At 42.7% G+C, this 17508-nt stretch overlaps 1 protein-coding gene across 9 annotated transcripts in view; it reads right to left on the bottom strand.

Moving 5' to 3' along the window:
• Positions 1-472: 472 nt before the first annotated feature.
• MITF (melanocyte inducing transcription factor) overlaps positions 473-17508 on the bottom strand; it is a 98743-nt gene continuing 81707 nt past the window's right edge. For 4 of the 9 annotated variants that reach the window (XM_039695579.1, XM_039695580.1, XM_039695574.1 and 1 more), the window contains exons 5-10: positions 17057-17152; positions 11435-11552; positions 8862-8936; positions 7799-7874; positions 6535-6682; positions 4066-4467 (exon numbers count right to left, since the gene is read on the bottom strand). In XM_039695579.1, the coding sequence (XP_039551513.1) occupies positions 4066-4467; positions 6535-6682; positions 7799-7874; positions 8862-8936; positions 11435-11552; positions 17057-17152 (915 nt within the window). Of the gene's footprint in view, positions 4468-6534; positions 6683-7798; positions 7875-8861; positions 8937-11434; positions 11553-17056; positions 17153-17508 lie in introns of all 9 variants that reach the window. The other 5 variants (XM_039695572.1, XM_039695575.1, XM_039695576.1 and 2 more) reach the window with 4 other exon arrangements.

Raw genomic sequence — 17508 nt, 5'->3', positions numbered from 1 at the left:
ATGCACAGGTCAGCTGGAGAAGGGGTGAGGTGCTCCTGTGCAGGACTGCTGGGGACAGGAGTGACAGCAAGGCAAAGGGGGGCAGGTACCCCGAGGCCTCACAGAGCCATGACCTCACACTGGTGAGCTCCAAGGGGCAGGGAGGGAGGCAAATGACAAGAGCCCATGGGAGGAGGTGTTAAATAAAACCCACCTGTTTTATTCTTTACTCTGGACCATGAGCTCTGGGTCTTTCCACTTTGGCATGTACTTGCAAGGCCCAGGTGGGGTCTGGTCTGCAGCTTCATTCCCCTCTGCGACTGCCACAAACACAACTGGACAGCTCTGGTGGAACCAAGGATGCCAGCCAACACCAGGTCAGGGACATGGACACATCCATGGCCAAGTCACAGACACGGAAGCACTGCAGGGACTTCAAATGCACAGGAAAACAAGATCCACTCACATGGAAAACGAGTGACTAACACAGATGTATGTGAAAAACCAAATGCTTTAATCCATCTATCAAGAACAACAGTTCAAATTATTTCATTGGATACATTAATATTGATCCATAATTTACAGTGCTATGGACCATACACAAATTATTGCTGCAGTCAACAGCAGATGAATATCAACATTACAGTACCAAGCATCATAGCAAGAGGCAGTAATTAATGTCACTTTTTCAAGAAATATAGGTATTTATACTATTATCAACATCAGCTTCCCCCCCAGTGCATTTTATGTCAAACAACATAAATGTAAGTGCATTATTTTGTGCTTTGTGCTTTCCTTATGTACCTTCTTTTTGCTTTTACAGGCTGTAAGAGTTAAATATTGCTTTATAGGCCAAAAGCAGTAAGGAAGAACACGGTACTCTGCACGCCCCTGCCTGTTGCACGGCTTTGGCCAAGTGAGAATTGGTCGTTTCCCCACCCAGCTGCTCAGGGAAGCCACCGCTGCCCAGCGTCACACGCGCCACCGTCACCAGAGCGGGCAACAACTTCTGTCCATCTCACTGCAGCCAGCCATGCCCACCCGTGCCTCTGTCCCCTGCCACCAACCCCTCCAAAATGTCACAGCCACACCCTCCTCCATGCTCAAAGGCATCTCCTGTTAGCACCCACTGGGGATCTGTGCCTCCTGCAGGTGTCCCCACTGCAGTGTCACCATTCCAAGGGTGGGGAGCCTCAGAGGAGGGCTGTAACCCAAGGGAACACAGGGGAAGAATGAGCAGGGCATGGCCAAATTGTGTTACCCCAGAAAACACCAGGTATAGGAGCACACAACACAGCTGCTGCAGCCACAGAGACTTCTGCCAAGGAATCCAGCTCTTGATGGAATGGTTGGCCTTGAATCCTAACTCACCTCCACACAGCCAAAATTCAGAAGTCACGGCTGCCAGCGAGTACCAGTGGTTTCACATAAGCTTGAAAAATATTCATTTACCACAGTCTAGACTTGAATTTCTGAATGCCCAGGGCAGGCACCAAACCAAAAGCCTCATTCAATACATTCAGTGGTTCTCAGTTACTACACTCTAGCACCCACACCCTGATTTGTTGTACCAACGCTGCAGAGCTGCCCCATCTTTTGGGGAAGGGCAACACAGCCCTGTGTTACAGCTACAACCATTTTTTACAGCTTTTCCTACCTGTCACCCCAGCCAAACAGCAGCACCAGAGGCCTGTACCCCCACACTTGACTCAGAGCTATGGCACAGCTGCCTGGCAGGGACTGGGGGCATTTCCTGCCCCAAGACCATGGTGACCACAGCACATCCTGCAGCCTCCTGCTCCTGCCTGGGCCAGAGCTTCTCTACCCTAGGAAAGACCTATTCCCAAAAGCTGTCTGGGCTGAGGGGGACGTCATTACAACCCAACTCCAGCTCCTCCTTCAAGAACTATAAAAGAAAGAAAAGAAGCCACAACCCCGTGGCTGCATCAACGCTAACACATCGCTGGCGGCTCAAGCGGGAAGGGAGGGCTGGACACAGCACGGGAAGAGTGACAGGAACACAGGAACTGAGCTCCACAGCCCTGCAGAGCCCAGGCCCCCTGTGCTGGGAGCACAGGAGCCAGGCAGGGGACACCAGGAGCCCCTGCCCCCCATGCCACAGCAGCAGTGCCAGGCAGGGAGCCCTCCTGGAGAAATGTCTGGGAGAGGGCTCAGCGCTGTAGGAACTCCCAGCACTACCCCCAGCCACCCCGTCCTACCCAGTTCACATTTGGCTTCTGAACACCACCTGCTGAGCCCAAGGTTTCCTTGGAAAGCTGGCCAAACTGGCACTCAGGTTACTCACCGTTGCACTCATCCTATGTAATTTCCAGTGTAGCACAAAGGAGAAAGGGAAGCTCTGGTTTTCTATCCGTAGGCACCATGCTACACCTCAAGGCCCTACACACCACCACCCTAAAGCTCTGTCTACGCCACACTTCAGTCAGTGCTAGTCGAGGAAGACTACAACTAGAGTTTAAGGCACTTCATTCTGAACGAGCTACGCCTGCCAGTCAGCTGTAGGCTGCCGTGGAGAATTCCATTCCCTCTGTCTAGCTCGGAACACCACCTGTCACCTCCGTGGAACACCTAGGCTGGATATAATACAAGGAAAACTACCGTTATTGCATAGGACTACACTTGAGTAGATAATGCACCAAACTACTTTTACAACATGGTTGCATGTTAAAAATTAATAACATTGTTATCAAGTAACAGTTATTTGCAGATACAGTAATTTACTCTTTTTTTTTTTGTTGTTTTTTTTTTCTTATGTCAGCCCCGGTGCTGAAATAGAACACGAATTGCTCTAACGGGTATATTAACTACATAGTTATGTTTCCAAGCATATTACTACTTTTTTTCTGTATCACTAAAAATAAATATGTAAGTTCAGTTTCTCTACAGAGTTGTTTTATTACCTAATCTAAATTTTTACTCTACCTTAAATGCGTTTAAAAACATTTTCAAAGTGAGACTGTAATATACAAAATATTCTCAAAATCTCTCTTAAAACACAGAACCCTGCATAAAAGCTTCCTTTCAAGTGTTTACAAAGAACGCAGAAAACTTCCAATGAGTTTTAAAAATGTCAAAAAATCGCTGCAATATTAAGAGGCAAAAATCTTACAAATGAAATACAAATAAATTTAAAACAAAATGTTGAGGATAACTAAGGAATCCATGCAAATCAAAAGAAACTGTACAATGCAATTTAAAAAAAAAATAAAGCCAATTAGATATGTACAACATAATGTGCCCAGCTGATAATATGCATAATTTTCTTTTGTCCAAAGAGTGTATTCCCAACTTACAGTGCTCCTGCTTGGTTTGCCATTGGCAAAGCCACCCACATCTGTCACAAATCAAAAATAAAAATTTAAGAGGAAAAACTTGATCCATGATCAAAAGGAAAACCCAAATCAGCTCAGAGTAAAATTAAACAACACTCTGAGACACTCACATCTCCCTGCAGTTTCAGCAACAGCATTTTATACCACAATCAACACAATCAGGATGTCTTAACACTTGGGTTTAGTTGGTTTTCTCAGTGAAGTCGGGTGGGTATTTTCCCTAAACACTTGTCATATAAGACCAACATTTGAGGGACACTGTATCTTTAAGGCAGCACTATTCAATTAATACAATTACAAATTGGACTTTTTTGTCGTCGTTGTTGTTTCTTTACATTCTTAAACTTTACATTTTGTTTCCAAGTAAATAGGTTGCATTTACAATCCTGCAATTGCCCCCTCCCCCCCTCCCAGTAGAAACAGACTCTTCATCTGTAATTCTATTGCTTTGAGTAGATTTGACCAGTTCAAAGTTCTTGGCGAATCCAGTTCACAGATTCTGTACATATGCTGTACAATATTTTGGAGGCATTGGTAGTTTTAAAATAGAATATACAAGTTTCTTCACAAAAATTCTAAAAAAAATTCTATATATATAATATATACACACACGCACACACACTGAAGAAGCACAAGGGGGAAAAAAAAAATCAAAAAAATTCTACAAAAGGTAAATTATTTCATCTACTGATCAAAGAACCAAAGCAGTTTATGAAGGGTGTGCCAACAGATGCTAACAAGCATGGTCAGTGTCCTCCATGCTCACGCTGCTCCGCCTGCTACTCGTCTTTGATGCCCCAGGAGACACGGAGGAGAGCAGTGGGTCAGTCACTCCCACGGGGGACAGGGTATCGTCCATCAGGATGTCTTCCAGTTTGGATCCCATTTTGGCAGGAACTCCGTAGGTGCCAGCTGGCTCAGTCACGTTTCCCAGGTTGTCACTGAAGGTGATGGTGCCGTCGGTGAGGTCCAGGGTGGTGGTGCAGGACAGGTCTGTGTGGTGTGGCATCATCTCCTGGCTGCAGTTGTCCAGCACAGGCTCCTGTTTGATGACCCTGTTGACCATGTCAGGGGAGCAAAGGCCTGTGGATGGGACAAGGGACAGTCCGTGTGCCCGGGCTTGCATCTCAAGCTCCTGTGAAGGAGAATAAGGGGCAAATTAAATCTGGAACTAAAATCTGTCTTATGCTCATCTCGCAGCTTCCAGTTTCCTTCTCCTGTACACATTTCCTCCCTTTCCCATAGTGACAAGTGCTTGTACCTTGCACTCTCCAGCCCTGCAGATTTTCACCTGAACAGCAGAGTCTTGAAGAGGTGGGTGAACACCATCCCACACAGACCCTTCACACTCCTCCTCAGCACCTACACCAGAGCCAAAACCCAGCACTCTGCAGCACAGACATGTTCCCCTCAGGCTTCTTCTGAAACCAGTGCCAGGACAGGCAGGTTTGGCATCAGGTAGGGTGAGGAAAACATTTAAAAATAGGAAAAAAAAAAAAAAAAAAAAGAACTAGCAGAAGCATGTGTTTTTAGTAATTTTTAAAAAGTCATCTGTGAAGGCACAGCATGTCTGTGTGATCCTTATCAATCCCTGCTGAGACTCTGGAGGGGACATTTCTCACTCTACAAGTCTGGCAGAGCTGGAAGAGGTCAATCAAAACTGAGCAACAACACTATTCCTGTGCAGAAAAAATCACAAGGAAGTCACAGGAAGGTTTCAGACTCCACACAGAGCCAGGATTCTTCAAATTTCCATGAAAAGTTTAAATCTCACCTTCACATTTAATCATACAGAAATACTCTCTCACAAATACATCAGTAAAAGAGACATTTTGCTTCTACTTCTGCATTATACCAGGCAATCACAATCTCTGTTGTGATTGTGCTGTTTCTGGACATTCCTGTCACTGAGGATGATTATTACCCTTTTCCATCATTTCCAGGCTAAAACAAGCTTGTAATGGCACACTGCAAGATAAGAAGGTGGAATGAGCAGGCACTTCTTCCATCAGCAAACGTGCCAGAACCAGGAGTTCCTTACTCCATGATTAAACAGAATCAACACAAAAAGGGAAAATACACACTTGAGGTTATTTGCTGCCAGATGTACTGCCTGTTATTCAAGGGTCTGGGTTTTATGATATTTGATTGAAGAAGTCAGAGCAGATTGGGTAATACAAAGCAAGATGAAAGATGTTTAAGAAGTGATCTCACTTAGCTTTGAAACACCACTGCTTGATACTGCTCTGCAGAAGGTTTGTGTGTTTTTATCATCCACTCTAGCAGCAGATTGCTTAACCAAGTACAAAACTGTGCTGAGGCTCAACTTGACCCGTTCTATTTTAAAGCTGTTTACTTCCACACTTGACTGTCAGGTATTTGCAGCTTCATTATCTCCCTGGTGGATTAACTGGGCTGTTAAGGGGTCTCTTGGCAGGCTGCAGCTGCATGCAGAGCTCAGCTGTTCATGCTGCAGGGGAGCAGCAACACGAGGATATCTGGGATATCACTCTCTCCATGTTAGGTACACCCAGTTCTGGTACATTTCTTTAATTATCCTTCTATGGAGAGGGATGGCTATCCAGAAAAAAAACCTGTATTGGCATCAAGGTTAAGGCTTCCTATGCAGTTTGAGGTGAAGACAAAGGAATTAGTTAGAGAAATGGAGTTTTCACCCTTAAATTCCTGTGTAGCTCAGAACACTGGGAACCTGGGTGAATCTAACAAGGCAACAACCCACAGAGAAAACATATTCATGCCACCTACTGCTTTTCAGTGCTGAGGAGAACTGTTGTACAGTCCTACAGACTGCAAGCAGCAGGGAAGACTCACAAAGAGCTGAACTTAATTTCGTGACTATCAACAACTACATGACACATGAAGTCCCAATGCCTTAGGCCTGGCAAACAGAAGAACACATTACCATATAAATCTTTTTGATGGTACGGTTTGGAAGTAGCGTTGGCCATGGTAGAACAAAACCAGACCACTCATAAGTGCTTTTATTGGTGTGTTAGGATTCTTTTTTTTTTTTCAACTAAGATATCTTTGGCTTTTTCTGGAAAAATGTCTGCAGATATCTCCTCACTGCCTGCTGTTAATTTAAACGCTGGTTCCTTCCAACCCGCACCCCACAAGCCACCACTATTTGCAACCACACGCTGCAACACCAAAAGCACTTGCAGCTCATTTCTCAGCAAACCTGTATTCTGAGCAGCAGGTGCCTGTTGGCATGTTCCAGCTTCTTCTGCCTGTTCTCCAGCTCCTTGGTGCGCTGCTGCTCCCTCTGCAGCTTGCGGATGTAATCCACTGACGCCTTCAGGATCGTCCCCTTGTTCCAGCGCATGTCACTTTGGAAGGACACAAAAGGACAAGGTAAGGCTCTGCTTCACGGCTGTTCCCTTCATACCTGTACCTGTGACTGCACCTTATGCACACACATAACACCCAGCTGCTATTTACTGCGAGTTTGTGGATGCAGAAGGCGTTTGCAGTGCACTAGAGGGGGCTGGAGCACAGCCCTTGGGAAGCACGTCTGCTTCAGAGAGAGAGAGAGGCTGCTGCACCACCATCTCCTCACATCGTCTCACTTTCTCTTTTTTTTTTTTTTAATGGGCAAAAAACATCTTAAAACATCTTACTGCAGCCTGTCAGCGCAAAGATCCCCTGTCCTGGACATTGGTACTGAGACATTGTCTTGCTGGCCTTTGAGGAGACTGCAGAGCCTCTCTGCAGAGTAGCTGTGAAATTGCTCCACGAGCAAGTGCCTCAAAATACTGGAAAACCTCCCCAAAATCATCACAGGGCATTGATTTAAGTGGACTTTCAAACTCCAGAGGAAGGAAGGTTCCTTTCTACTGAATCAGCATTGAGAAAGCGTAAATACAAGATAAAAGCTCAAAATCATTGTAGAATTATCACAAAGAACATCTGGGAAATTACAGCAAACACTGACAAATTATCAGTTAACAAGCACAGAGTTATGCTCCTTATTTTCCTTCTTTTTTTCCTTTGGAGGGAAGGGAATGGATGGCTTCCCAGATAAACTGTCCTTCATTTTCACTGAAACAGGGACCAGTTCTGTCTTGCCAAGCTGTAACATCTAATTAATTAAAATAATCATTTAGCAAGACATGCAGCCATCTAAGCAGCCAGATCAGCTTAAAGTTTCCCCTCTTCACAACTCTGATAAGGCAGCCACAGTCACTCCCAGCACCAAGCCCAGCTTTGAAATAAAAATCACCTAATTAATACAAACACAAGCAGATTCCAAAAGGGGAAAAAATGAATCCCTCAAAAAAAATCTTCAAAAAATATAATGGAACCTTTCAAGCACTTCTGCTGTCACAGAGTGCTAAAAGCAAGTAGAAAACAGGAATTTTGGGGGTTTTTGTAACTTCTTGCTCTCCCCTAGGATTTTTTTTACCTCCTCCATCCCACAGTCTCCCTGGGCATGTTGTACTTACGGGTCATTTGACTTGGGTATCAAGGTGCCCAGTTCTTTTATACGATCATTAATATTAAATCTTCTTCTTCTTTCAACTTTAGGAAAAACAGCACGAATGTTACAAGCAATATTCACACTTAATCACAACTTATCAAGTGTTTTATCGAAGATTTCTTTAAGCACCACTGAAATGTTTGCCTGAAGCTTAAAATCCAGGGATAATTTATTCGGCTCTCCTACACATGGACACACTAAGACAGAAGTTCTGTCTATACTGTAAATTTTGGGACTGCAGCGTTTAACTGAGACTAAAAACCAGAATGACTGAGAAACAAGCATTTTCTGGGATAGGATCACAGACAAATTCAGAGACAAACATTTAGATGCTCAAGGAAATCCCAATACAGAAAAAGGGACAAATGACAGTCTCTTTTTCAAGTAGTCTTCCATGTACAACACTTTGAGGATCCAAAAATCAAATTTAAATACCAATTTTCCTGCATTACCTTTTCATGCTATGGAAAAGGCTTCTGAGTGGCTCAAGGCATGAAACAGTTCCTTTTTTCTACTACTATAAAGTATAAAAAGAAAAGTTATGGATCCTTTATTAAGTCATAAGATGATCATTATTTTAAAACATTTTTTTCCAATTTGCAAATATGAGCTCCTTTCAAGACTGAAATTTATAAAATTGCCATACTGAGGACCCATTTGTTGTTTAAAGCCACAAATTGACCAGATATCTAATATTTTTTTTAAAACTTAAAATTTAAAAAGCAAAATTGTGCAAGGTGGATTTGTTAAAAGCAATTGGGTCATGCGTTGAACCCAGCAATTCCACTGATAACAATCACTCATTCACTTGGTTTATTGAAAATAAATAAAAATAGATTATAATTCAGTAGTAGATTTAAGGACACATTTCACAAGAAATTGAGATATTTGATCTTTGGGCATAACAATGATCTAGTGCTTTATACTATGTGCAGTACCGCATCCAGATTTAAAACATTAGTATTTGAACATTTAATACCCAAAATCATTCCAAGAATTGGTGCAAAATGTGAGGAACCAAAACTTACTCAAGTTGTGATTGTCTTTCTTTTGCCTCTCCTTAGCCAAGGCTCTCGCTTCCGACTCTGTAGGAAAAATACATGCTGTGCATGTGAATGAGGTAATTAGAATTAAAATAATTCAATCACAGCCTTCCAGCCTGTGAAATGTCTGCACAGGAAGCCTGATGGATATTTGTCACACCAATCATTACCCCCATTCCAAGGAGCAAGAAGGGCTTGTGGATGCCAAAACACAAGGCTGGGACTGAGCTTCACCTCTGCACCTGTGGAGCATCTCTTCCCACACTTCCCAGAGTGACTCCCTCGATGGGAATGTTTCCCACGGAGGCCCTGACTCAGCAAGGGATTTGAGGACAACAAGGTGCTGAAATCCAGCATACCTTCCACACGTATCCCACGGGAGCTGAGCCAGAGGAACAGCATGCTCAGGGCATTGCTGCCTGCTCAGGATGTGACACAGGCAGGACTCACAGCTCTGCTCACCCCAAATTAAGGCTACATCCTTCTGTGGCACGTGCACACACACCACCACAGCACTCAAGGGATAACTTAAGTGACCTGTTAAGAATAGTGTATTTTCCAGCTATGCTAACTGTTTCTATTAGATGACCAAAAAAAAAAAAAAGGTGAAAAATTCAACACCTTTCTTAGCAATAAAGTTAGAAAATAATGGTTCTTGATTTGGGAAAAGCAAAAAGGAAAGTAATGGCAGCCATGCTGCACAGAACTTGTCTCCTCAACTCAGACATGGCCTTCACCTTGCTCTACACACTTATTACCTATTTTTTATTATTCTATTATTATTTTCTATAATAATAATTATTAACTTTCTCATACAATAGTTCAGGCAATGGCACAACTAAATTCCTTCTTTTCAGTTCTCATTTGGTCCTAAGTTTCTGAAGCAACTTCAAGTATTTTATCTCTGCTCTGCCCCTTTTCATTTTTTTAAAAGGATTAATTAATTAATCCTTGCCCCATTGCATTTGAATCCCCAAAACCAGCAATCACTTTGCAGTTCCACAGTAAGTCAGTGAGGAGCAATGAGTGCATCACCTTTTATCACACGTTCCATTGTTAAATAATCTCTTACTGCAGCCAATAAGTTTCTTTCCTGTATTACTTTGTTTTGATCAGAAAAAGACTCACCTAAAGGAATTCTGTGTACAGGTAAGTGCAGCATATGGACATTAAACTTATTTCAGTTCTGTTTGGATGTACTGAGGACTTCCATAAGACCACTTCACTCACAATTTTCCCTCTCTTCAGGCCTTCTTGGCCTGAAGCCTGACACAAAAAAAAAGCCAGCAGAAAATCCACCAGTCTGCACATCCAAGTCGGGCTGAGATTGCAGCCTACAGCCCCTGGGACTTTCTATACTTGGGGCAACAAAACTGCCTGTAATACAGGACTTTGAGCAGCTCTCCTCCCTTCCCAGCCTCCTCTTGCACAGTTCCATCTCTGTACAAGCTTGGCTTTTTTCTAGCAGCCACAAATCATTGTGTGCTCAGTGTGTCTTTTTTTGGTGCTGAGTTCAAATTCTGTGCTGTACTATAAATGCAAATATCTGCTGGCTCAGAGAGGTGGCATTTCCTCCTGGCCTATTAAAACTGCTCTGCTTAAACTAATTCCTGCCCAGAACCTGCTTTGCAACTGAGTCAGCCTGTGAGTTTTCACAACAGAAACCCAGAAAGATGACAGACAAAAAAGAAACCAGGCCCCTACCCTACTGCATGGTCAGTGACTGCTGGGCTTAAGAACAGGCATTTTTGGGCATTAATGTGATTTTACCATCAGTTCTAGAGTGGAACTCCATTTGACAGCCTACAGACAACCATACTTTGCATATGCTCTCTATGTGTGGTATATCCTTTCAAGTGAGCAGAAATAAAACATGCCTGTGAATATGAAACTTATTATTTGCTTCAAACGATCTTGCTCCTGTACACATGTGCTTGAGAAAAAGAGGTTTTTAATGTCCCACTCTCCTGCCCCTGCCTCCCACAGCCTGTTCAGAGCATTGCTGCAGGAACTGGCATAAAATTTTAAGGAACATTTCATTTTCATCTTAATTTGGTGATGCATATTCATGGATGATAGAATGGCTTGGGTAGGAAGGGACCTTAAGGATCATCAAATTCCAATCCCCCAAATGCCTATTTTATATTTTAAAGGATCTACATGTCCAGACTTCACATCCTAACAGGTTATTGTTCATTACTGCCCTCCCCTACTAAGGTAAAGCCCCAATGTGTATCATTGAATGAATCCCACAGAGACTCCAGATGTGAAGTTGTTAAAGTTTGATGTTGACAGAGCAAACAACAAGCCTAAAGTAGTAAACAGCTCTGGAAAAGATGGATGGAAGCTTCCTCGAACACAAGACAGCGCAGGTGTGACTGTAACAATTAAGGACTTTCTATGAACTTGTGACAGAGAACACACATGCACCCACACATGAACACAGGCTGAAAGTAACTGTTCACCCATAAATTCTTTCTCATAACAGAAATTATGTCCGGTATCACCTGAATTCAAATGATACTATTACTCCAAGGTGGTATTTTAGGTGTATTTACCTGTGAGCTCCCTTTTTATATTAGGAAGATTAGCTGGACATGAGTTGCTGATGTTTAGTCCTGGAGGAGGCATGCTCTGGTTGCCATAAAGGTCAATCAAATTGCCAGACACAGGCAACTGGAAAAGATAAACAAGGAAAAGGATTATTTGGTTTGTCTTTATGAATGCCTTTGTACAGAAGAACAGAGTCAGGATATGCTAAGTAATCTGTGCTCTTTTCCATGTGCAAACAGAGCCTGCAAGAAGGTCAGCAAAATCCACAGATATTCACAGGCATGAGGGATAAAACATCTACACTGGGAAAATTCTGTTCTCTCTCCTCAAAAGCATGCAGATTTAAAATATTAAGAGGTAATAGAAGAGGTAAATGCTGACGATATTGCTGCACTGTTGCTCCTTATTTTTCTCTAATACTATTACATCAATATCCCTTAAACTTCTCTCATATCTGAAAGAGCCTACAGAACTCTCCCAGAGAAACCCCCCACTTTTTCCAGGGATACGTGAGTGGAAGCACTTTGCAAGTTGTCACATGCTGGAAGAAGAACACTGTATTAATTAATCACATTTTTCATGTGATTTGAAAGCTACCTACACAGAAAACATTTCAGTTTACTTTGTTTTTCGCCTTACATAACAGAAATGCACACCAGTAGGAGGAAGATTATTTTTACAGTAAGTTTCCTCAATTACTTGTTCACTTTGCTGTGTTTATTTAGGTATTTAAACAAGTAGATTTATACAGAAATAGGACAGTATTTCAACAAGATCTATCAAAGCTATCCCTTTATATTGAAATATATTTAAAGAAGTTTGCAATTAACCTGAGTGGATTATTTTACCCATCTCTTATTTGGTTTTGAAAAGAGGTATAAAACACTCAGGTATCTTATCTGAGTGGTAACACTAATCATCAGTGCTGCAAAGAAAACCAATCCCTCCAAGACACTGATCCTGCAGAGATTAGAGTAGGTATTAACTTTACACCCATGTAAATAATGCTGGTGAATACAATGCAGTGAGTCACAGCCAGGACTATTAAACTCCTACTGATGGGCCTTGCCAGACTGGGACCTAAGAAAATTTCTCTGCCATATGGAAGCAGATTAAAGAGGAGTGGATATGTAAAGTACCACCAGCTAGAAGCCATGCTGATGGTTGTTGAGAACAGATAATGGCCAATTACAAAACCAAAGTCCCCTGACTAAAACTTGAAGAGACAGAGGAATAAATGTAGCTGAATTCTCACTATGAGTCAGCCTTATTTAAAAAGAAAAAAGGAAAAAAAAGGGAAAAAAAGGAAGAACTAATAGTGCTGCTCAGGTCACAGCTATGCTGGTTGTGACCTGTCCATGTTAGTGCCAGGATGACCACTCAATCCCACTGCCCTACAAGGCTGACCTTGTGCCTTTGGATCCCCCAAACACATCCCTGACACTGACACAGCAAGAGCGTCACACACCCTTCTGGCTTGGATGTGCTTGAACTATTCATGCTCCTAAGCATGGGGTGAGCACAAAGACCTTGTTTGTAGCCCAAGGACTTGAAGTTCACAATGAGACATGTGAAATCTAATTAGGAACTTCAGGGAATTTAGAAATAAAAAAGAAGATTTTTTGTTAGAAATCTCGAAAGTGGCATCTCAAAGCCTGGGTAAAGCAGCCAGGTTGTAATGAAACGTGAGCTGCCTTCCTTACTGCAACATGGACCCTGATTGCTACAACAGTTTGTGATTGATTTTTTTTTCCCCAAAGGAGTCAAACACTGAGCCAGATTTCCATGTCAATAAACAGGGCCAGTGTGAGCAATGATCACAAAAGGGGACAGAGACGACAGGCAGCAACTGTTGAACATGTGCATGGCTGCTAAAGCTGTCCACAGGAATGCTTTCCAGAGAAATTCACATTAGGGGGAGGGAGATGCCAACAATCTCCACTTAAATCAGTGATCCATGAGCAAAGAGACTGATCAGTTCCTTTCTTTGACCATTTTCCCCAGCATCCAAACTCCACAGGCAAAAGCTTCAGTTGTAACATTTTCCTACACATGGTCCACGCTCAGTATGAGTCCCTGAGAGGCTTTTTCTCCAGGGCTGCTGCAGGTCACATCTCTGGTCACATCTCACACATAACTTACACTAATTCCTTTCCAAAAAAGTGCATGCAACACTCTGGGCCATCTCACATAAAATACCTGGAGCTAAAGATAACTTAAAATTGAGGCACATCCTCAGTTCACAATTTTATAAAAGCTGCCAGAGGAATAAAATCGGTTGACTAAGGTAAACCCAATAATCATTAGTGCAGGGTTTAGGGAACTGGGAAAGGGCAGAGGACCCCTGTGCTGAGGGCATTGGTTTGAGATGCACAAGACAGCAGTGTGGGGAGCACACAAAAGCAGCCACTGGACTTAAATGGGGCAAAAAAAGCCCAAAAGGAGTTTATTATGAGCCCGTTGCAGTGACACCTTGGTGTTTATTTCAATTGTTTCTTATCTGAAGAAACTGTAAAAAAATACACATTGTTGGCAAACATTTTGGCTCTTGGACAGTGGAGCCTTTCACCACCACCCTCAAGTACAAGATGGGAAAATGTCAAAACTTCCACAGCCATTTCATAGGGAAGCTGGAATCTCAAACTTGAGAAATACATGGAATTTTCTGGAGCTAAGGAAGCTCCTTCCCTGTCTTCTTCAAATTCTAGCATGTTTCCAACCTAAATATGGTTTTCCTTAGAGCTTTCTTAACTATTTCTGGCTAAGAAAGAATTTAAATACAGCACCAGCCAGATCATCTACCTTTATTCTTCCAGAAAGTAAATGAAGGAAGGGTGGCTTATGCCAGGTTTAGCATGTTATCTTCATTGAAACAGCATGGTTGAAAATGCTTTCACTTGGGAGATTTCATACTTCAAGGTCTTGGCATCAGAAATTGCACAAACACGAAGTAAAACAAATTAAAATCTTCCTATTACTTTGCAACTTTGCATCTGCGCTTTTTTTTTCCTAATAATGGCTTTTATATAACAGAAATTTGAAATATGGTAATTATGACTGCAGATGCATCATAGTGTACATTCATGGGAGTCTGAGGCTTTCATTTCTCCTCCACTAGTCCAACAAAACAAGCACCCACATTCTGTCTAAAATCACTGAGACATCAGCTGTGTGACCAACAAGGCTGTTTCTAAGGTACCAGTACACACTGGATGGGTTCTGCACCCCAGCCTGTGCAGCCCACAATATATTGTGATGTTCCCTGACCTACAAGCACAAGCTCAGCAGCAGCCCCTGTAAAAAAACTCCTCTACTGTGGAGTTTAAATTCCAGAAGAAAGCCACATTTAGAAGTGGAGCTGTACCTATTCACAGAGCTTTCCACGCCAGGCTCTGGCTGGAGTTGATTAGCTGGATGAATTAATTGTCATCTCCATAAGAGCACTTTATACAGTACTCAGTAATTCAATTAGCAGGTGACATCTAGGCAGAAAGCCTCTATAAACTAGTTACCATTTTGAGATACTTTCCACCACAGGTATTATCCCACTCTCACAAGCAGTTGACTGCAAGGGGCCATTTTCAATCCAAGGTACTTGGAAACTCCCTCAGCTTGCCCTGCACAGAAATCTCTGATTTTGCTTATCAATTAAGTACTGTTACCAACTGTAACAAACTGGTCCTTTTGTTCTTTGTTGGTTATGGAACAACAACTGCCTTTGTCACAGACTCAGCACAGCTATTTATAGCTTGTGTCTCTTTAGAGAACGTTTCCTCTCTTGATTTCTCCTACCTCGACTTAGCTCAGTCTGTAGGCATTAATTCCTTATTAATAAAATGTTGCATGTTTTAAGAGCTAAGTCCTGTCCCAAAAGAAAAGTGTCTGGCTTGGTTTATTTCCCTAAACCAATTGTTGAGAAACATGGTTCAATTTCCATCTCTTCAGGATTGGTACTAGGCTGATTCAGAGACTGAAATATGCTTTTTTTCCGCCAGTTATTTAAACTTATCAGTAAAGAAGTCTTAATTTCACTGTTTATATCCTTATTTTTCAGACTTCACCATACAGAGTGGGAAAATTCTGAAATTCCACATGTAAATGTGGATCAGGTAGTCTTTACAATGCCATGTAGCATGCACAGCAAAGCACAGGAGGGATGCTGACTACCCTAGATACTGACTACAGGGGCTCCTTGCACCGTAAGAGTGCAGAGTATCCTTCTATCCCTGTCTGGAAGCAAAGAGCCACTCTGAGGTCCTTGTGAAATGAGAAAAGAAGAAAAGCATGAAGATATCCAAGCCCTTTCTGAATTAATGTGTCCCAATCCAATGGAACTTCAGAGAAAGACTCCAGAAGAACCTCATCCCTCAATGAAAAAAAAAAAAGAAAGATAAATTGGAAAAAAAAAGATGAACTTTTTGAAAGCTATCTTTTGTCAGCTCCTTGAGGTTTCCTCTCAAATTCCAGGACAGCTGCACTTTGCAAGTCATCTTAGATTAAAGGAAAATTTATTCTCTGCAGCAGGACCGCGCAGCTCTTTCCCTGTGTGCTCAAAGGGCACCATTTAGAAAGGGAAGCTGGTGGGCCGCTTCTTGCGTCATCCACCACGTCTCTGAGAGGGCTGTGGGAATCTGTGGGAGCACAGGACCAGGTTAACATGACATCAGACAACTACTGTCAGCAAATGCAAACCTATGCCACAAAATCAATGCTTTGTGGTAAGCTGTAAATTTTGGCACCAGATGAAACAGAAACAGACGCCAGCACTGGCAGACATCTACTCAGCCAGATCTAACAGCACTTAAGCCTAAGGCAAAAAATTCACTGGAGCTACCCTCCACAGAAGATCAAAATCAGATTATGCTAGAAGTATGATTACATTAATTCTCAAAGCAATGTGAACCAAACCAAAAGAGCCACTTGGAGGACACCTGTGCTTTCCCTCAGCGCTTTCTGCACCTCTGTGTTCTTGGCTTTTATCACAGGCTTCCCACGTCCCCTGCCTTGTTAAGTTTTCAAGCTTCTTTATTCCTTCCCTTTTGTTTGTTTGGAAGATTGCTTTTTTAAATTTTTTTTTTCCTCCTGCTAAATTCTGTAACATCTTTGCTGACGTCTAGCTGGGGACTTCTCCCCACCTGAAATCAGGCAGAGATAAAGCTGTGATGTTAGAGATAACAGAAAGTGTCTCTGGATAGGGATGCTAACACATGGCAGACAATTTCTTACTTGAATATGACAACATTCAGGAACCTACGATGCCAGAGGTTCCTTCTTTTCTGAAGCAAAGTATAAAGTCCATGACAATCTTCAATATCAGTGGGAATGAGCTACTCCTGGTAGCACAGTTTACTCCTCTGTTGCAATCCTCTCACCACTAACTTGGAAATAAGAAAAGCAAAACTGCCCTTTGTATTTTCTTGATCTGACTCCAGCTTGTATTTTTTAATTCACATTTTTCATTGCAACTGTATCACCTTAAACTCTTCAGAGGAAATCTAATTACTTTCTGTAGAACAATGCAGTAACTACTTAATTGCAAGGAAGAAAAGCCCTGCTGCAGTTCTGCTTCCTCTCAAGGAAAACCAGTTAGACTTAACAGGGAAACCAGAAGGAAAGGACCATTGTACCGTGTTTGCCATCTGCAGGGCTGGGTCCACCAAGCCGAGGATTTCTTCATTATAGCTGGACTCCAAACTAATGATGTCATCAATCACATCATCCATCTGCAGCAGAGAGGTGGACAAAGAGAAACAGAACAGTTATCAGACTCACAGGGACACGGGAGCCTGACAAAGCACTTCAGCCATGCAGCAGAGGTGCAGCTGGGCAATCCCTCAGCTGTGACTCCTGCTGTCCAGGCAGGACACTCAGGTCATGGCAGGGCTGAGGATTCATGGTGCAACGCCCTCCTCCCACCAGCAGTTACCCTGCACCACCTGCCCACAGACACACTGCTCCTCCTGCAGCAGAGGAGGAGGAAGCTGCCTGTGGAATAAGTGACTCTAAGGACACCACTCCCTCTCCCCACTGCAGCACTGCTGCCTCCCCTCCATAAAATGGGACCAAAACCTGGGCACAG

Source organism: Passer montanus, unplaced genomic scaffold (assembly GCF_014805655.1).
Source record: "Passer montanus isolate IOZ18808 unplaced genomic scaffold, ASM1480565v1 scaffold9, whole genome shotgun sequence".
Classification (NCBI taxonomy): Eukaryota; Metazoa; Chordata; class Aves; order Passeriformes; family Passeridae; genus Passer; species Passer montanus.
Note: the sequence above shows the minus strand (reverse complement) of the source record. Positions and strands in the feature narration are given on the sequence as shown.